This window comes from Carassius carassius, chromosome 2 (assembly GCF_963082965.1).
Source record: "Carassius carassius chromosome 2, fCarCar2.1, whole genome shotgun sequence".
NCBI lineage: Eukaryota > Metazoa > Chordata > Actinopteri > Cypriniformes > Cyprinidae > Carassius > Carassius carassius.
Window position 1 is genome coordinate 8,092,187 of NC_081756.1, and position 21,814 is coordinate 8,114,000.

The window sequence follows — 21,814 nt, forward strand, 5'->3', positions numbered from 1 at the left end:
ACATGCTACTGCTCTTATTGTGCATGATTTATCAGTGCATGTTATTAAAAAAAAATTCTTCATGTTTATATAATAAATGTTTATATAATAAATATAATAACTTAATAGAAGCTTATTTCCACCAAAGAATAAAAAGATAGCGTTGACTTTATTTGACAGTTATGGCCTTTTCTCTTAATTTTAATTACATTTTGTAATTATTTTAATTGAATTTCAATTGAATTCATAGCTAATGACATAGCTAACGATATAAATTTCTAGTTCGGTGTAAAAAGTCATAATTACGAGATGCTAACTTGCAATTGCAAGATAAAAGCTTGCCATTCTAAGACAAAAAGTCTGAAATTTTAGATATAAATGTGCAACTGTGAAAAAAAGTCAAAATTTTCTTATCAGACTTTAGACTTTTCTTATCAGAATTGCAAGAAAAAAGTCTGAATTGTGACATATAAACTCAAAATTGAGATAAAAAGTCCATGCTGTAAGATATAAACTCAGAAATTAGATTAACAAAAGTCATAATTCTGAGGTAAGTCACAATTACCGTTTTTATTTTCTCATTCCGTGGTGGAAATAAGATTCCATAAAACAGAATTCCCCTCTAAAATCACAAACCTTTCTTACTTCTCTAACTCCTCCTCCATTGACCGCATGACTCCATTCATGAGCCAATCAAGTCCTAATAGAGCCCCTTATAAAGCCCCGCTCTACATTTTTCTCATTGAATATTCTGTTTGACTCTGAAGTAATCAAATTAGAGAAGTAGAATGGGTGGTGACAGCATTTCATGTTGACTTCAAGGTAGGACTCTTATTAAAAAAAAAAAAAAAAAAAAAAAAAAAAAAAAACATTTATTAATGTCTCTCTTAATACTTCAAGCTGTACACCACTGATGATATTATTAGTATCAATACACCACGTACACACAAGATGCTTTTATTTTCATTTCCATCACATCGGTGAATGGTCCAATTCTTTGAAAGATTTGTCCTCTCATATCCATAAGTAAAAAATCTTAAATTAATGCACATATAATATCACCTTCAGGGCAAGATAAAACAAGATGCGCTGAGAAAACTGGTGAAGAGAGAAGTTTCAAATCTCTTCAAGTGATTTTCTCTTTGGACTTCTGATGATTGTGGGAAAGCATCCAGTGGAGTGTAGTCCAAATATCTTTTAGTCCATACACTCTAGGTGTCCAAGGGTTTCTATGATTGAACAAAATTCTGCTTTACGGTCAGTGCGGTGACTGAAAAGGGCATCTAGGTGGCGCTGGTGTCCTGTGAGCAGGTCTGGCAGCAGCGTTGCCGGTACAGGTCCACGAGGCACAGCTCCAGACGTTTGACCACAGGACAGTAGTGGGTTGTGTCCTTACACTCTCCTGCAGAGATACCAAACAAAACCAAGCTTATTCAAATTACACCTTTAGAAATCATACTTTGCAAAAGCACAAGCCACACATTGCAAATTTAAGCATATTTAAACAAAGATAAATAGAAAATTTTGATTTAAATGGATGAGTTTGCAAATAATAGCATTTATTCATTTATTTATTTTTTAAAACAATTAACTGAGCAGTTTAATTAACAATGAATTAAACTAGTTGATGTTAGCCTGAATGTTAGCCTGAATGCTCTGTAAGTCACTTAGGATAAAAGTGTCTGTTAAATGCATAAATTTAATTAAATTTGAATTTAGTTAAACAAAAAACTAATATATATATATATATATATATATATATATATATATATATATATATATATATATATATATATATATATATATATATATATATATATATATATAAAATGACAGTGCTGAGTCTTTTGTTGGTATATATAATAATAATAATAATAATATTTTGTTATAAAAATAATAATTATAAATGGTTAACAACAAAACTACAATATAATAATAATAATAATAATAATAATAGCATGAATAACTATTATTATTTATGATCCCTATTATTCACTGTTATTAATATATTTTCATATAGGTTAAATATATGTATACCTTTTAATTTACTTTATACTCCACAGCGATAAAATAATTCAATTAAATTACTGTGAGTGCTAATGAGAGAGGTCCAGGCTTAGAAAAATGTATGTTTTGTGTTTGTTTTACTTGTTTATTTTTGAGTTCTTAATTATAGATGGTTTATGTTGAGCCAGTTCCCACCTCCTCCTCCTCCTCGTATCTAACAAACCATGTTACATACACCTTACAGTAACATCTATGATGTGAGACACCTGCTCCTGTTTCTCAAGCTTTGTCACTTTGGATCGTGGATGGATTTTTCACAAAGATTGTTGTGAAATTTTAGGACATGCTTCAATAGAATCGTGGGAAACCAGAAATGCAAACTTGAGTTTGCTGAACTCTGCCCTGTTACTTCACATACAGTAGCACAAAGACATTTGACCAACAGCCCATCTTAACGTCACAGACTGACCTCAAGTCAAAGAAAACAAAGCAGTATTGCAGGAAAGCAGAGTAGATGTTCACAGTATATTTCCACTTTTTAAGTCTATTATCATTTGCCTTTAGTGATTTATTTTTTCTCAAAAAGAGAATCCTTAGAGCGTGATATCATATCCTGTTCGCTTTGGTGTGAAGCAACATTTCGAGCTCAAAGTCTAGCATGACTGAGGCTTCACACTCTAAAAACAATATAAGTTCATTTATTGCTGTTGTTTTATTAAATATTTCTGCACCCAGAAACAAGTTAGGTGACACAAAAACGAAGTTTCATTAAGTTTCAGAGCGAAGAACAAAAAGCAGATGTTTGGACAGACGGGATTCCTGAAATGACCGAGCTTAGAAAAACCCATGAACTTGAGCGAGTTCTCTTGGGACGTTGTGATAACTTAGACTTCGAGAGAGATGGAACAAGCCAATATATTTGGCCACCAGGTCGCTAATATTTTCGCTAATAAAACATGAACGCTCTAAAGGTGGCGAACGAGGGCAAACATTCCCCGAACCGTACTGACGCTCTAGTTAATCAAAAGCTGTTTTGAGAGCTAAAATTAATAGACCTACTGCCACAGGAAGTGATGTTGCAGTGTTGCCAGGTAGAAGGCCGCCGTTGCCAGGCGCAGTGCTGGTCGGGGAGGGTTTTCTTGTTCTGCCGATGGACGCATTCCACCCTGCGGGACTGGAAGCCGCTGCCGCACGCTGCGGTACACATCCTCCACGGGAACACCTTCCAGTGCACGTCACACATCTCAGACGAGCAGTTCCTCACGGATGACGGCCTGAAAGATGGTCGAGAATCAGATCAGGAGAAATAACACATTAAAGCACGGGAGAATAAGTGATGCTGAATATTCCACCAGTCTGGCACCTTTCTTTTGGGTCGCATGTTTTGGACGTGGAGTTGCTGAAGTGTCTGCATGAGACGGTTCTGCTCTGCGTGGCCACCACAGGCCCCAGACATCGACCTGTGCACTGTTGAACACATCACATCACGTCACTTACAGCACCACAACAGCATGACAGGAAATATGATGAGGATGGATATGAACAGATGCAGGCAGAAGCTATATAAAACCGATTATGGGTAACTGGCAAACATGAAATGTTGACTGTGCAAGAGCTGCATATTTTTAGATTCTGTAACTGGTTAGTATTTTTTTATTAGTAATTTCATAACTTTAAATTACTTTTTAGATTTTTTGCATGAAAGAATTTGCATAAATTGCCTTAATGTAACTTTCCTCACTGAATATCACCTTTGACTCAAAAAAAAAAAAGGGAAGCTCCTTTAGTCAGAAAGGAGCAATTAAGTTATAAGTGGCAAATATTTAAAGTGTTATAAAATATTATATTCATAAAATACTGAAAAATGTATGTTTTATACACAAAAAATAATGCATCACCAGTTTTAAACACTGATAATATTTTTGTTTTGAGAAGCAAATAATAATTTTAGAATGATTTCTAAAGGATCATGTGACACTGAAGAAAGTTCAGCAATTATTAAAATATAAACATATTATCTATAAAATACAACAGTCATTTTAAACTGTATCAATATATTGCACAATTTTACTGTTTTTACAATATTTTTGATAAATTAAATGCGGCCATGGTTAGCAGAAGAGACTTTAAACATTAAAAAAATCTTACAAACCCCATTGTTTTGCATGATTGTGTAAAGGATTAGCAGAAAATCCACAGAATATAAAATAATTATGGATAATTGCTGACCAATACGGGTTTTCATTGGTTTCCATCAATATCGTATACACGACAAAGTTTTCAGCCAAAACCTGGAAACTTTTTATGCACTTTGCCTGTTTGTTTACACGACAAACGAAACTATTTTTGAAAACAGGTTTCAGAGTGAAAGTGTTTGAAAACGCCACCATTATCATTTCCGTGTATACACCAAAAACAGGAATTTTTCAAAACAATGATGTCATGCGCGTGTGTAGTACGTGTTAGATATGTAGACATGCACAGTACATGTTGATTTTAATGGCAAGTGCGAACAAACATATAAAACAATGACGGAGTACATGGTTCATGGTGCTGCTCGACAGTTTGCAAACGCTTTTTCAGCAAAGTGTGGATTTACTTCTCCAATATTACAACCAACAGTGGAGACGCGTCATATACATCATATGATCCTCATTTCCCTACAGGCAAATGTAATACAGGATATTTGGCCGTTTTGGCGAATATGTGCAAACATGAACTGTTTTGAAAACGTTATCGTGTATACGTGAAACTGTCTAAAAACGCAAGGGAAAAACTTTTCCAGTGTTGACTACATCATCGTCGTGTAAACGTAGCCTAAATATAAAAGTGTCAGTAAATGTACCTTCCCCCAGGGGCCGGTGAGCCACTCCACGCACATGTGTGAGCTGCACTCTTCCCTGTCTTCAGGTCGAGCAGATCCTTCACACGCTGTGCTGGACAAAACCCTAACGCTCCCTGAAACCTCCACCTGCTGACAGGAGACCCGCCTCTCTCTGAACCCCTGCCCACAGGAACTGGAACATCTGGACCACACTGTTGACACCCAGCTGACATATACAGGAAAAACAGTTAGAAGAGCTTCAAAATTATTTAAGAGGCTCATGTGAGTACTTTTAAATGATAAAGTGAAATATGAAATACTGCACAATCAGCCAGAAATGTTCAGTGTGCATGAAATATGCAGATGACCTATATTTTTAAAAAAAAATGTGCCGTATGCAACACAGCACACTGTATGAGTAAATCCCACAATGCAATGCACTCAAATTGACCTTCTATTGCCAGTGAGATTGATGAGCCAGAAGTCACGATTTCTGATCTGTTTCTTAATCAGACTGCCAAAAAATATAGTTCACAGCTGTATGATATTCAGTAAAATAAATATGCAACGTAATGAGGTGATGTGATAATGTAGCATACTCCTGTTTGATCTTATATTTGTATTATACAGTAGAAACTACAGAGTATTCAACTAGTAAGATCAAAAGTTTGGGGCTTTTCTGCATTTATTTGATAAAAATACTGTAAATTAGCAAATATTATTAGCGTCCATCTAAAAAAAAATTATTTAGCCTTTTGTGATTCATTTTTATGTATAAATGCTTTCAATTTATGGAATACAGTCAAATAATGAGTTTAAAAAAAGTCAGAAGTGCTTCAAAAATCAGTTAACAAAAATCATTACAATGCACTATTTTTACCATTAAAATTCAATTTAGTTCTGCAAAAATGACACGCTTTGTAAACATATAAAAATAAAATCACCACAAATGTCATTTGAATTGTTACAAGACATGATTTATCTTCACACCTGTAGCATCCTATCATAGATTTGACATTTATCTAGCTGCATATCACCAATTTTCTTTGCACTCCCACAGTTAAACACATGCTAACAAACCTCAAACTTGTAGCTAACACTGGATACGTGCCATTCCAAATCGACAAGAATTTACATCTGCATATATTTCAACAGTGGATTTGTGTGGCTGGATATATTTGTTTTTTGAAAAAGCACAGCTTGTACCTGAGTCACTGGGGAGCTGAGAACCTCTGCGGCGCATTTGGGGTTGTGTTAGAGTGAAAGAAGCAGTAACAAAGACACGCTTTGTGAGAGGATCTCCCGCTGACAGCTCTGAACTGACGCTAAGCGCTTTCACAGAGACATATGAGTCCAGACGCATGACAATAATCAGATGATGTTTTTGGCATGGACATATAGAAGTCGTGTGCACTATCTATCCTATGTTTTTATGTCATGGTTTTAATGTGCTTTTCACAAACATTTAATAAAGAAAATACAAATAAATTATCGTCTTTTATCATCTATTAACCCCAGAACACAATGCTATATACATATATATATAATTCACATATGCAATATGGTAGATTATACCCTATTTATCTTCTTTTTTCTTTTTCTTTTTTACAGTGTCCTAAAATATGCTACTGTTTTTAATTTTAGAATGTAATTTATATAATTCATGAAGGATATTTACCACTGGTCTATAGTATTATGATTGATTGAAATAACTGGTTACATCTATGACATAAGTATTTTACATTAAAGTCACACGTAATTAGGAAAATTGCCTTTAAAATTCCTGGAAATCTATCCCGGAGGTAAGTATCTTTTTGCCAGAATTTTACCAGAAAAATGTATTTCTGTCCCTGGTGATTTTCACAATTCTTTCTTATTCGAAATGTTATGATTTCTCTGTATCGTGTTGAAATGATAAAAACCCAGAGGGAAAAAAATGCCCAGACCAGAGCACTGGCTAAAAGAAGCTCTTTTACACTAACAGTTGATATCTGCTCCTCTCCTTCCCCATTGGAATCATACAGTTTGATTCATGTGCTTGGTTGAGTGTCTGCACGCCCCTGAAAAGACTGATGCTGGGAAGGGAATGAAAAATGGGCTGTTTGATGGAGAGAGGCACTTTGGCTGGGAATCAGAGGACTGGGGTGCTATTGCAGTTAAATGCATCATGGCTCGCAGACCTTTGAAGGTTTATGCTCTCTTTAAATTAAAGCCTATAGATGTGCAAGATGTGCATTAATTATCGCATGCGATTTATTGTGCAGCCCTAATACCTTCACTAACTCACATTATTAACACCTCTCTTCACTCTGGTACATTTACCACAGCATTTAAGCAGACTCGGGTAAGCCCACTACTTAAGAAACCATTTCTAAATCCAGCACTTTTAGAAAACTACAGACCGGTATCCCTTCTTCCATTTATTGCAAAGACACTTGAGCGAGTTGTGTTCAACCAGCTCTCTATGTTTCTTGTAAAGAACAACCTCATGGACAGCAACCAATCTGGCTTCAAAAGCTGCCACTCAACTTAGACTGTCCTGCTCTCGGTTAATGAAGCCCTGTGACTGGCAAGAGCAGCTTCCAAATCCTCAGTACTCATCTTTCTGGATCTGTCTACTGCTTTTGACACAGTTAACCAACAGATTCTCCTGTCCACCCTCAGAAAGATGGGCATCTCTGGAACTGCAGTCCTTTGGTTCAAATCCTACCTCTCAGGATGGTCCTTCAGGGTGTCTTGGAGGGGTGAGGTTTTTAAGTCACAACTTCTTGCTACTGGGGTTCCTCAAGGCTCAGTGCTTGGACCACTTCTCTTCTCCGTCTACATGACGTCATTAGGATCTGTCATTCAGAAGCATGGCTTATCACTTATTATGCTGATGACACTCAACTCTACTTCTCATTCCAACAAGATGTTCAGACAGTAGCTGATCGCATTGCAGCCTGTCTGAGAGACATTTCTAGCTGGATGAAGGACCATCACCTTCAGCTCAACCTTACTAAGACAGAACTGCTGGTGGTTCCAGCTAACCCATTGTTTCATCACAACTACTCTATACAGCTGGGTTCGTCAACCATAACTCCTTCCAGGACAGCCAGAAACCTAAGTGTTGTGATCGATCATCAATTAAGCTTCACAGACCATATTGCTACAACGACCCAGTCCTGCAGATTTGCCTTATACAACATTAGGAAAATTAGACCCTTCCTGTCAGAGCAAGCCACACAACTCCTTGTCTAAGTTCTTGTTCTCTCCAGACTGGACTATTGTAATGCTCTCCTGGCGGGCCTTCCTGCATGTACTATCAAGCCTCTGCAGCTGATCCAGAATGCAGCAGCAAGGGTTGTCTTCAATGAGCCAAAAAAAGCTCACGTTACTCCTCTCCTCATCAGGTTACACTGGCTACCAGTAGCTGTGTGCATCAGATTTAAGGTACTGATGCTTGCCTGCAAGACGACCACTGGCGCTGCACCAATATACCTAAACTCACTAGTTCAAATTTATGCACCCTCCCGAAGCTTGCGTTCTGCAAGTGAATGGCGCCTTGTGGTGCCATCCCAAAGAGGTTCAAAATCACTCTAACTGACCTTTTCCTGGACTGTGCCCAGCTGGTGGAATGACCTCCCAATCTCAATTCGAACAGCTGAGTCTTTAGTCATTTTCAAAAAACATCTAACATTTTTTTGCCATCACTAGACCAATTAATACTAGCCTAATACTTACCTTTTCTATTCTATTCTATAAAAATAAAAAATTAAAATAAAAAAACCTAGTTACGTGTACTGTGCTAGACTAACTGAGACTTGTCATGGCACTTGTATACTGTTGTTGTTCTCTTGTTGGTCTGATTGCTTCTATTGGTCTCATTTGTAAGTCGCTTTGGATTAAACCATCTGCTAAATGATTAAATGTAAATGTATTTTTTCAGGATTTGTTCATATTGTACCCAATCCTGATAGGTTTTTCCAATCTAATCTTCTAAGTTGTTTTCTAAGTAATGAAAACTGATAATTTTTTCAGACAGTGGAGTATTTATCCAGTTTATCTACATGTATTTAGTTATTTTGTTCTCTTAATCAATGAGTCAAACACATAAATAAATAAAATATATACAACTTTGAATAAGAACTCTTCAACATGAAAATGAACTCTGTTTGAAACCGATCTTCTTTAATAACATGCTGTGTATTGAAAAATGCTGCATATTATTAAAGGAATAGTCTACCCCCAAATATGAAAATTTGCTGAAAATGTATTCACTCTCAGGCCATCTAAGACAAGTTTGTAACAGATTTGGAGAAATGAAGCATTACGTTAGCATCACTTGCTCACCGGTGGATCCTCTGCAGTGAATGGGTGCCGTCAGAACGAGAGTCCTAAACAGCTGATAAAAACATCATAATAATCCAAAAGTAATCCACACCACTAGAGTCCATCAATTAATGTCTTTTGACATGAAAAGCTGCTTATTTGTAAGAATCCATCAGATTAGAGTCCTTTATTCATAATATTGCTTTTTCCAGTGTAAAAGTTGTCTCGTCTGAATCAGACGGTGCACAGATCCAGCACCGTTTACAGTCCAAATAGTTCAAAACAAATACTGTATGTTGGTGGATTTTGATGTCAAAGGACAACAGGTTGGTCAGAAATGATTACTTGTGGATTATTGTGAAGTTTTTATCAGCTGTTTGGACTCTCATTCTGACGGCATCCATTCACTGCATTGGTTGAGCAAATGGCTTGAGGGTGAATACATTTTAGTTATTTTTGGCAAATATTACTTAATATTTCTTTAAGTATTTTATTATTTGTTTAGAGAAGTGTACCTGGGGGGGCAGTCTAGCAGGTTGCACGGCCGTAGTTGACTGATCGGTTTGGGAAGATGATAACAGGTTGAATGAGGCATCTCTTGGCCCTCTGATGTCAGACATCGTACTTTCCTCATTTGAGTCCCTCTGTTGCCACAGGAAGCACTGCATGTGCTCCAATCACCCAAATGCCACTTAAACTCTACACCCCAAAAAAGACACAGAGAAATACAAATACAGTTAGGGATGACATTAAAATACTTGATGATACATATAAGCATATATATATATATATATATATATATATATATATATATATATATATATATATATATATACACAGTACAGACCAAAAGTTTGGACACACCTTCTCATTCAAAGAGTTTTCTTTATTTTCATGACTATGACAATTGTAGAGTCACACTGAAGGCATCAAGGGCTATTTGACCAAGAAGGAGAGTGATGGGGTGCTGCGCCAGATGGCCTGGCCTCCACAGTCACCGGACCTGAACCCAATCGAGATGGTTTAGGGGTGAGCTGGACCGCAGACAGAAGGCAAAAGGGCCAACAAGTGCTAAGCATCTCTCGGGGAACTTCATCAAGACTGTTGGAAGACCATTTCAGGTGACTACCTCTTGATGCTCATCAAGAGAATGCCAAGAGTGTGCAAAGCAGTAATCAAAGCAATAGGTGGCTACTTTGAAGAACCTAGAATATGACATTTTCAGTTGTTTCAAACTTTTTTGTTATGTATATAATTCCACATGTGTTAATTCATAGTTTTGATGCCTTCAGTGTGACTCTACAATTTTCTTAGTCATGAAAATAAAGAAAACTCTTTAAATGAGAAGGTGTGTCCAAACTCTTGGTCTGAAATGTATATAAAGACAGCTTTAAGAATTTATTCACCCATATTGTTTTTATTCACACTAACCTTGTGAAAGCACGTGAATCCAAGCCGTGAGACGCTGCTGGTTGTTGATTTGTGTTTGGCACTCATAGCGTCCATCAAACTTCCCTCCGTGTGTGTTCATCTCCAGAACTCGTCCCCCCACCAGCATGTGGTAGCTCATACCTGGACTCTGTTTCAGGGTCTGGTTCTGATATGACCACTTAATGGGTTTTCTGTGACTGGGGACCACCGGACAACCTGAAGGGGGTTAAAGGTGAAAGGTTAAAGGTCTTAAAAACAACTTTACTGTGAAAAATGTATGAAAAACTAAATGCTAAAAAGCATTTAGACTCAATCAAATATTCTTACTGGAAATCTGAACTCTCAGACACAGAGAAACAAGAATAAGGGTTACAGTGGCTGAACAATTTGTCAAACACATACACTAAACTCTTGTTAGCAAGTTATGGTTATGTCATAGAAGAAAACATTTCTTCACTGAAGAAAAAAAAATATTAGTTAATTTAAATAATTTGATATAAATAATTAGCTGATAATTAGTCCTTTTTTTTTTAAGTTGTTATCCAGGTAAAAAAAAATCCTTTTTTTATTACTTGTGGGATCAACTTTTTTATATATTAACAAAATAACATCCATTCAAACAAACAAACAACGAAAGGAGAGCAACAGACATATTAATAATTTACAATCTAAAAGAGAAAAAAAAAACGTTAAAATATCTTAAAATCCTTAAGATAAATTTACCCTGTGAAACAATTTAATAATGTGCTAAAACACTAAAACTTAAACATTTTTTATTTAAAAACTATATAGACATATTAAAAACAATAACTAATCGAAATGATAAAACACAACAAACTTGCTAAAACGTACTCGTTACTAAACGTAACCTCGGTTCTCTCTAGAAGAGCGAACAAGTACTGCGTCTTAGCTAAGACGCTACGGGAAAAGTCTCTTTTCACGAAATACTGAAGCAAAAAATTATCCTTAATTTTGTATTTCTGTAAAGCGCATTTGCAGCAGTACACAGCCATAGGCGAGACGGCTCGTTCGCTCATTGGCTTGTTCTGCGGCAACTGCACAGCCTATCGAGCGCGGGCTGATGCAACATCAGACCAATGATGTTGGCGCTTCGCGCCCTTCTTGCCACTTCCCGCCGAAACAGGTGTGGCCCAACCTATAAAAGGAGCTCGAAAAGGCTGACTCACCTGATTTATTTCATCGCCGAAGCGAACCAGAGTGAATCGTGCGCACGGCAGAGAACGCAGTACTCGTTCGCTCTTCTAGAGAGAACCGAGGTTACGTTTAGTAACCGAGTACGTTCTCTTACGAGAGCTCTCTCGTACTGCGTCTTAGCTAAGACGCTACGGGAACCCAATGCAAAACGCCGTGCGCGCAGGGATCACACACCAATAAACCTGAAGCAACGCCCAGGATTTACAGTGCACAGTCACCTGAGGGACTCACAGGTTATAGAACCTGATAAATGTAGACGGTGAGGCTCAACCTGCCGCCATACATATATCCTGCAAGGAGATCCCAGTAGACCACGCCCACGACGAGGCGACGCCTCTTGTGGAGTGTGCTCTGACGCCCAACGGGCACTGAAGGCCCCTGGAAGCGTAAGCTAACGCTATGGCGTCAACTATCCATCAGGATAGAGTCTGTCTCGCAACAGCCATTCCCTTGGAACGTCCACCGAACGAGACAAACAGCTGCTCCGTCTGCCGAAAGGCAGCAGAGCGAGACACATAAGCTCTTAAAACCCTGACAGGGCAAAGAAGACTCGAGTCTCTATCCTCTCCTGACACCGGCAGGGCAGACAGGGCAATAACCTGAGCCCGAAACGGCGCGTTGAGGGATTTCGGCACATAACCGTGCCTAGGTTTGAGTATGACCCTTGAGACATTAGGCCCAAACTCCAAGCACGACTGGCTCACCGAGAGCGCGTGCAAATCACCCACACGCTTCACCGAAGCGAGAGCCAACAAGAATACTGTCTTGAACGACAGATGCTGAAGGCTAACCGATTGGATAGGCTCAAAAGGGGAAACCTTCATGGCCTCCAAAACCGCCGCGAGGTCACATAGGGACTGACGGAGGTCTGGGAGGATTCAGCCTCCTAGCTCCTCTGAGGAACCGGATGACCAAATCATTCCTTCCTATTGACTGACCGAGCGCTGTTTCAGAAAACGCTGCGATGGCCGCCACATAAACTTTGAGCGTGGATGGGGCTCTGCCCTTATCCAACAGCTCCTGTAGGAAGGAGAGAACCTCCGTCACCTCACAACTAAGGGGTGAATATCCTCGAGCTGTGCACCAGCTGGAGAACACCGACCACTTCGAGGCATACAGACGTCGTGTCGACGGAGCTCTAGCCTGAGTGATGGTATTCAGCACTCCCACTGCGAGATCAGCGGGTAACCGTTGAGCGCCCACACATGGAGGGACCACAACTCCGGTTGAGGGTGCCAAATCGAGCCCCTGGCCTGCGAGAGGAGGTCCCTCCTCAACGGTACTGGCCACGGGGCGACATCTGCTAACTGCATCAAATCTGGGAACCATGGTTGGTTCTTCCAAAGAGGTGCTACAAGCAGTATTGAACATCTCGTTCCTCTCACCCGTTCTATCACCTGCGGAAGGAGGGAGATGGGAGGGAAAGCATAAAGCGGGCAGCACGGCCATTCCCGTGACAGCGCGCTTTCGTTCTTGGAAAAGAACGCAGGGCAGTGAGCGTTTTCGTGGGACGCGAAGAGGTCCCCTCCGCCCTGCCAAATCTCTCCCACAACAGCCGGACTGTTTGCGGGTGTAGAGACCATTCGCCCGCAGGAACATTGCCTCTGGACAGCCTGTCTGGACCCAGATTCTGTAGCCCAGGCACATGCACTGCCCTCAGCGAACGCACGTCGCACTGAGCCCAAACCAGGAGGCGTTCCGCTAGCCTGTACAGGTTTCAGGACCCGAGACCGCCCTGGCGATTTATGTAGGACACCACAGACATGTTGCCCGAACGGACTAAGACGTGGTGATCCTTGATTTGGGGACAAAAGCGCATCAGCGCGTTCTCCACTGCCAGCATTTCCAGACAGTTGATATGATGGAGCTTTTCCCGTTCTGACCATAGGCCAAAGGACGGTCTGCCCTCGAGCAGCGCTCCCCATCCCGAAGTGGAGGCGTTCGTTGACACCATCTTCACATTCGGGGAAGTCCCCAGGCTTACACCTGATCGGTACCAGTCGTTCGCTGTCCAAGGTGCAAGAGCTGTGACACAGCTCTGATTGACCTTGAGATGCAGCCGGCCAGACGCCCACGCTCTGCGTGGCACCCGCGTCTTCAGCCAGAACTGCAGGGGGCGCATGCGGAGCAGGCCCAGCTGCAGAGCCGGAGATGCTGAGGCCATGAGGCCCAGTATCTTCTGACAGTGTTTGAGCGACACGCTCGCGCCGCAGCGGAAAGAACTCGCTGCGCGCTGAATGCCCATCACGCGCTGTGGTGACAGCCGTGCCGTCATGGAACACGAGTTCAGAACTATACCTTTTTTCTTTTTCTTTTTTTTTTTTTTTTTTTTTTACCCAGAAACAGAATCGTCTGACTGGGGTTCAGCGAACTCTTCGCCCAATTTACACTGAGGCCGAGCTTCTCGAGGTGATCGAGTAAAACGGCCCTGTGGTCCACGAGCTCCGCTCGTGATCGGGCCAGAACCAGTCAGTCGTCCAAATAATCCAGCACTCGCATGCCTCTGAGTCTGAGAGGAGCGAGCGCTGCATCCATGCACCTCGTAAACGTACAAGGAGCCACAGAGGACTGTAAACTGGTATGCCTGGCCCTCGAAGGCGAATCTCAAATATCGCCTGTGGTTTGACGCTATCTGTATTTGAAAATATGCGTCCCTCAGATCTATTGACATGAACCAGTCCCCTCTGCGAATCTGCATTTCATCAATGCCTTGTTCAGCTGTCTTAGATCCGGTATGGGCCTGAGACCCCCGTCTCTCTTGGGCACCAGAAAGTATCTGCTGTACAGCCCCCCCTCGCTTTGAGCTTGAGACACAGGCTCTACAGCCCCTTTGCTCAACAGTTTTGATATTTCGGCCCGAAGTACGTGTGCTACTTCTGTTTTGACCGTAGTTTCGACGCGCGCTGGAAAGCGCGGAGGGCGTAAAAAAAAACTGTAGCGAGTAGCCTCTCTTTATAATGCCTAGCACCCAATCCGAAACCCCTGGAAGCGCTGACCATGCATTTGCATGAATGGCTAAGGGCTGGATGCGAAGCGCGCTCTGTTGACCGGGCAACGGTGGCGCTCGGGTGTGCTGCGCATTTGAGGCGGGGAGCGCGCTGATCACAGCAGGCAGATCGCTCCTCCTCGACCCCGTCCCGGCGCTAACCGACTGGGGGAAGGCTGAGCAGGTCCTGTGGGACTCGATATGTCTGCGAGTAACTGTGGGCTGCATATGTGCACATTTACCACTTTCAACTCGCTGTCTGCCTGTGCAGAGCGTACATGCACGGGCCTCATTTTCACAGAAGCCACGCGCCGTATGTGACATAGTGTATGTGGGCACTGGGGAGTGGGCACGTTTACTATGCGGCGCGCTCGACCGATCTGTGTCGATCTTATGTGCGCGAGCCCTGTGTGCAGGGCTGTGCTTACATATGGAGATGGGCACTGAGGAGTGGGCATCGTCACTGCATTTATAGCACCATCGGCCGTGGCCGGACGAGCGTGCACAGGTTTTGTTTTTACAGAAACCACATGACACGTGTGACATAGTGATTGTGGGCACTGAGGAGGGGGCACGTCTACTATGTAGTGCGCGTGATCGACTTGAGTCACTTTTATGGGCGCGAGCCCTGTGTGAAGGGCTGTGCTTATATGTGGAGATGGGCACTGAGCAGTGGGCATCGTCACTACATTTATAGCACCATCGGCCGTGGCCGGGACACCAGAAATTACACCTTTTTCGGGAAATATCTGGGTAGCCGTGATAACAGTTTTTGTGTGCAGGCAAGCGGGCAACCGTACAGGCTTGCGCATTGCAAAAGACGCTGAAACAGTCACAATCTCTGGAACTGAAACAGCGGCGCGCTTAGGTGAGAGCCCGGCCACAGTGGAACTCGTACACCGGCGCTTCGATGAAGCAGCCATCGTCTGTAGTGCCGACGCAGCGACATGCAGCATGCATAGATGGCTTTCCTAGGATGGCTTCGGGGCTCCCGGCCTCACCGTAATCCTCTGCCGCGGTCCCCGCAGTGCGGGGCGACGGCCGGTAGAGCGAGAACGGGGGTCTCGAGCTGCGTTGCTGAAGCTGTTGTGATAACGGCTTTTGTGTGCAGGCAAGCGGGCAACTGTGCAGGCTTGCGCGTTGCAGAAAACGCTGAGACAGTCACAATTCCTGGAACTGAAACAGCGGCGCGCTTGGGTGAGAGCTCGGCCACAGCGGAACTCGTACACCTGCGCTTCGATGAAGCAGCCATCGCGAGTAGTGCAGCCGCAGCGTCACACAGCAGGCTTTAGATGGCAACACCGCTTTTGCCGCCGTCCAGCAGAGGGTGGACAAAGGTGCGTCGCTATCGCCTGTTCCACCGGCGGAAGTGACTGGTAGTTCCTGTTTTTAGCATCATCAGTGTGGAGAATGCTAGTGAGACAGACGAACGAGTTCACGCTGAATATGGAGCGTTCCAAGCCTTCGCCACCTCTTCGTGAAGCTCAGGAAGAAATGAGGCGGGCTTTGAGAACTACGCTCATCCGAAAGGGAAATACCATCCAGCCGGGAACGAGAGGGGGGGTGCTGGTGCAGACCACTCGCGGCCGAGACTCGTCGCGGCCAACGCGAGCATTCGCCCCGGCTCCTTCTCGATGTCAGCTCGTCTGCTGGGCTTCTGAGCAGAAGGCGCGAGATCCTCGGAGCTCGCCCAGCCCTCACTGCCCGAAGCTAGCAGAGAGCGCGTGTCCTCTTCCCCCGACGCGGCCCTGAGATCGACTTCCTCGGACGACGCGCCGGCAAACAGCGGGCGCTGCCCACCGGGAAGCGATGCAGGGGGGGCCGGTGAAGCAGGGCGAACCGGCGAGCTCGGTTGAGCTGAAGACGATTCCGGAATCCGCTGGAAGCGATGCTTTTACGGCGCCTCAGCGCAGCGGAGAATGCAGGCTCAGAGAAAAAGGCCAGGCGAGTCCTCAGAGTCACCATGGCAACAGCTCGCAGTGGGGGCTTCCGCCGTCAGCGAGCGCGAGCGCTGCATGATCTTCACCCAGGCAGGAGACACAGATGACGTACCGGTCTCCCTCGCTGAGTGGGGCTCTGACGAGCCGCAGGAAGGCATCTTAAAAAAGACGTGAGCACTTTTACGAGTGTGTGTCGCAGGGCGAACACACACACACATAAGAACAGCTGGATATAACAGAATGGAAAGGATATAGGCGCCGGATAGCGCAGCAGGAACGGCAGTTGAAGGCGGCGATGCCAGCAGCTTCAGAATGACTCGTCCTGCTGATATGCTTTCTCAGACGGCGCTTGCTTCCTCCGTGATCCAGCGATGCGTGAGCTTCGCTGAAGAGATGAAAAATCAGGTGAGTCAGCCTTTTCGGGCTCCTTTTATAGGTTGGGCCACACCTGTTTCGGCGGGAAGTGGCAAGATGTGATGTTGCATCAGCCCGCGCTCGGTAGGCTGTGCAGTTGCCGCAGAACAAGCCAATGAGCGAACGAGCCGTCTCGCCTATGGCTGTGTACTGCTGCAAATGCGCTTTACAAAAATACAAAATTAAGGATAATTTTTTGCTTCAGTATTTCGTGAAAAGAGACTTTTCCCGTAGCGTCTTAGCTAAGACGCAGTACGAGAGAGCTCTCGTAAGAGAACTTTAACTACATTTAAAATTAAAAAAGCTAATAGTATCTTAATGATACTACAATAAAACAAGATCACTGAACTGCAAATAAATAAAAAAAATACTCATTAAGAATATATTTTTTTAAAAAAATTTAAGACCTTATTTTATGCATGAATCAAAATTAAATCATTTTATGCTATTCTAAAAACACTAAATTCAATATATTTTTCACCCTACATTTTTTTATATCCTATTAAACTATCGAAAACACTGCGTTATTAATAAATAATAATAACATTTACATTTATTAATTTTTCATTTATGCAAAATGACTTATAAATGAGAAACCTATTTGTGATAGACACTGTTTCTGTAGGCATAAAAATATTTCGTATACCATTAATATACAATAAACAAGCCTAAAAAATGGCAAATTATGTAAGTAAGACTAATAATATGGTTTTTAAATTTCAAAACAAGCTCATACACTCATAAAGGTTCTTTTTTGGCATTGATGGTTCAGTGAAGAACCTTTAACATAAATGGAATCTTTCCGTTCCACAAAAGATTCTTTATTGTGGAAAAAGGTTCTTTAAATTATAAAATGTTCTAAGAAAAAAAAAATATATATATTGATCTATGGCATTGCTGACATTGCGGCCCCTTTTGGATCTTTTATTTTTAAGAGTGCATTTAAACAACGTGAAAGTACCTATCCGTAAGATATCTCCAGGTTTGACTGTGATGCTGGTGCCGATCTCAGAGGCCATCAGAACCCTCTTCCTGTTCATCTCCTTTGAAGCCTGGTGCTCAGGCTCACCCACAGCTCCTCCTGGCATCAGGACAACAGTGTGTCATTAAACATCGCACCATCAAACGCAATCAACCAAAGCATTCCTACAGGTAGATTATTCCTTTGATGCTTGAACGACTTCAAGTAGCTGAATAATTACTCTTAGTTAGAACTTTCTCCTAATCATCAGAGAAATTACTGCTGCTTTTGACCATGATGGAGAAAGAAATTACCTCAATTAATGAAATACGGAGGAAAACAGTGTCATCTGAGGCCAAACAAGACCTTGAATGCCCTCTTTTTGTGGCCTGTAAGATCTCAACAGACAAACGGCCTCTATAAAGAAGGGAATATTTCTTCGTTTTGCTGCAAAAATGGATTTCACCACCCTTGCAGGCTGTAGGTCTCACGTTATTTTTCAATAAAACGTGCCAAACGATGCCAATATCAATAAGCGACTCACAAATCTCCTGCTGACTTTGTCGAAAAACCGAGCCAACCCACAGAGTGGTTCACTTAGCACTGAAATGCTGTCGTGCGAGGATTTCCCTGTCACCCGGAGAAGTGTGGATTGACATACAGCTGCTATGGGAATCGCTACTCACCCGCCACAAGCAGCATGCCGGAGGCCATCGACTTTCCAATGGTGTTGGCAGCCACACAGGAGTAGGTGCCATAGTCTTGTGGTGTGAGGTTTCTCAGGAGCAGAGATCCATCCGGGAGAGTACTAGCACTGGCGCCCAGTGGACCCTCTTTACGGTGCCAGCTCACTGTTGGTCGCGGGACACCTGTTCAGAGAAAAACATCAGGTCACTCTCAATCAATCAATTCACATTGGAGTCTGGAACTGACGCTAATCACCACTTTCCACTCTATGAGTAGGGTACAGTTTAGGTGTCCCATTGCTTTTTTAAGGTGTCTTAGGGACAAATTGTGTGTTGTCAGAAATGTTGGATACTTTGCATAAATCATTTAAGATAAAATTAAAATTGCAGAAAAAATATGGTATTTTCAAGCAAAATTAAATATTGCCCTTAAAATGCTGCTTAAAATAAATTATGCTAAAAAATGTATAATTAAAAAAAAAATCTGCAGTTGTGAAACTTTTTGAATAATAAAATATTTAAAAAAACTTTTTCAATGATTTATGGAAAATATATGGTGTGACCAACTATAAACCACTATTTTATAATAAAATAACCAAAGTTATTATTATTCATATTGTTATTATTATTATTAACAACAATAATTATTGTTATTAATAATAGCAGCCATAAAAATAATAAAGATTATTAATATTAAACTTGTGTTCAATGTTTGATAAAAAAATTTAATTAAAAAAAAACATAACTGCTGCCTTATGTTAAACTGCTTTAAATAATTTTTTTTCCCACAACAATCTACACTCCATAAACCATAATTGTAAAGCAAAAAAAAAAAAAACTTCCAACTGGACAGTGACCTAAACACACAGCAAGAGTTGCTTATAGACAACTCTGTGAATGTCCTTGAGTGGCCTGAGCTTGAACCCAATCAAATATTTCTGGAGAAACCTAAAAATGTGCATCTGCCCCAATCCAACCTGACAGAGCTTGAGAGGTGAAGTGGCGAGGAGAAGAATAGCAGATAATTGCCAAATGCTGATGAGCAAAGATTCGTGTCAAACCAAAAAGACTTCAGCTAAATATTTAGTTAAGGGTATGAATACTTATGCAATGCACTTATTTCAGTTTTTTATTTTTTATAAATTTACGAAGTTGTGACAATTTTGTTTTTGCTTTGCCAGTATGGTGTATGGAGTATAGATTGATGTGGAAACAAAGTAATTTAAAGGAGCAACATCATAAAATGTGAAATAAAAATGACGGGGTATGAATACTTTCGCAAGGCACTGTATGTCAACATCAAAGCCCAAGTCGAATAAATCAAACCGCAGAAAATGTTGATTCAAACAGCAGATCAACAAGAGGCCTGCAGATTGCCACAAATTACTTGAACAAATGGGCACAATGAATGTAAATTGCCAGTTCCCATGGGACACCCCTGCTGAAAATAATGTGCAGCACATGGATTGGAGTTTGAGTTTTATGATCCCTCGTTCTGCTGAATGGAGACATTACTACTGACATACGGCCGTTAGTCTGAGAACCAATGAGTAGACACACTCTTAGAAATGGAAAATCACATCGGAGGCCTTGAGGTGTGTGTGTGTGTGTTTGTGTCAAGCATACACATGAGCACTGACACACTCTGGCACCAGTAAACAGTCAGGCATGCCTGCAAAGATGGCAGGAAGTGATGTTGTAGGATTAATAGTGGCCGCCGCAGTGACCTCTGCTTTCTTGGAAAGGTAATTTCCATTGGGAGGAGAAACATACACAGGAACAATAACTGCATGGTGATGAAGAAAAAATGGAACATTAAAAGAAGATATATTACATACAAAATGTTTATCTCTAAGTGCTGACCGCCTACTGACTGCACACTCGTACAAACACAAACTCCGTTCCAATACACATTAGAAGCGATCTTACCCGGATTTTTTTCAAAACTACTTTTTTCTCTGGCTTTTGACAAATCATAGAAAAAGTCTAAAGGTAGTTGTTTAATGCTATTAAGCTGTTTTTATTGTTATTTTCACTTTTTGTATTCTTAGTGATTTTATAAGCATTTTTATTTTTTTTAATTGACTAATGTAAAGCACATTGGTCAACTTGTGTTCTTTTCAATGGTGTTCTATAATTAAAATCAACATTGACAATACCTGGCGATGCTGGCAAAGCATTTTAACTATATGATCAATATTCAAATTTATAAATATAAAATAAACAGAGCAATTCAAGTTTCTAAAAATAAATAAATAAATAATGAAATACAATAAAATATAAAGTATTTGATTGTTTGATGTTTATTGCTAGACAAAAAAAGAATCAGAGAATAAAAAATATTTTTATGTTCTATTTTGTTTCTACTGTTCCAATACCTTACAATAATGACTTTTAAATACATAAAAATATATGCATATAAAATGAACAGAAATATAAAACAGTTAATATTAGTTTTACCTTTCAGAGATTCACAACTGATATTCTCACAATTTTTCTTTTCAATCACTATGCTATGCTGTTACAAACTAGATAACTATAAAACTATATAAACAATACAAAAATGTATAATTATAAAATGAAAACAAAACTGCTCAAATAATATATAGTTTGACCTTCTGATCTGATCACAATCAATATTATCTCACCATTTGTCGAAAAAATTTATAAATATATAAATAATTATTTATTTAATGATTATTGCCAGATAATCACAGAATCAGAAAAAAAGTGAATTTTTTTCCCCTTCTGTTCCAATACCTGCCCATGAAGTTAGCATTTTAACTATCTAGTCAGGCTGTTAATAAATACAAGGCAGAAGACAAAAAATTAAATAAAAATAATAAGTAGAGTTTTCCAAAATAGTCACTTTTGAGGTTACATGGAAGCTGTCTATGTAGGCAGCTCACTAGATTTTTAGAATGGAGCTATTTTTTATGATCTGCGTGATCAGCAGACTAAATTATGCTCTGTAATAATGTGACCTGGATCAGACGCTCGCTGTATCCGGGTGTGTGTATCCTCTTACAACACATCTCTCCACGCCATCAGTTTAACCAC

The 21,814-nt window shown here is 41.0% G+C and overlaps 1 protein-coding gene across 1 annotated transcript in view; it reads right to left on the bottom strand.

Annotated features, from left to right (window-relative positions):
* Positions 1-1,262: 1,262 nt before the first annotated feature.
* Positions 1,263-21,814, bottom strand: part of LOC132101440 (ADAMTS-like protein 3) — a 200,459-nt gene continuing 179,907 nt past the window's right edge. The window contains exons 24-31 of the mRNA XM_059506403.1: positions 18,755-18,937; positions 18,069-18,188; positions 10,553-10,768; positions 9,637-9,820; positions 4,832-5,036; positions 3,350-3,453; positions 3,046-3,260; positions 1,263-1,381 (exon numbers count right to left, since the gene is read on the bottom strand). Of these exons, the coding sequence (XP_059362386.1) occupies positions 1,263-1,381; positions 3,046-3,260; positions 3,350-3,453; positions 4,832-5,036; positions 9,637-9,820; positions 10,553-10,768; positions 18,069-18,188; positions 18,755-18,937 (1,346 nt within the window). The remainder of the gene's footprint in view (positions 1,382-3,045; positions 3,261-3,349; positions 3,454-4,831; positions 5,037-9,636; positions 9,821-10,552; positions 10,769-18,068; positions 18,189-18,754; positions 18,938-21,814) is intronic.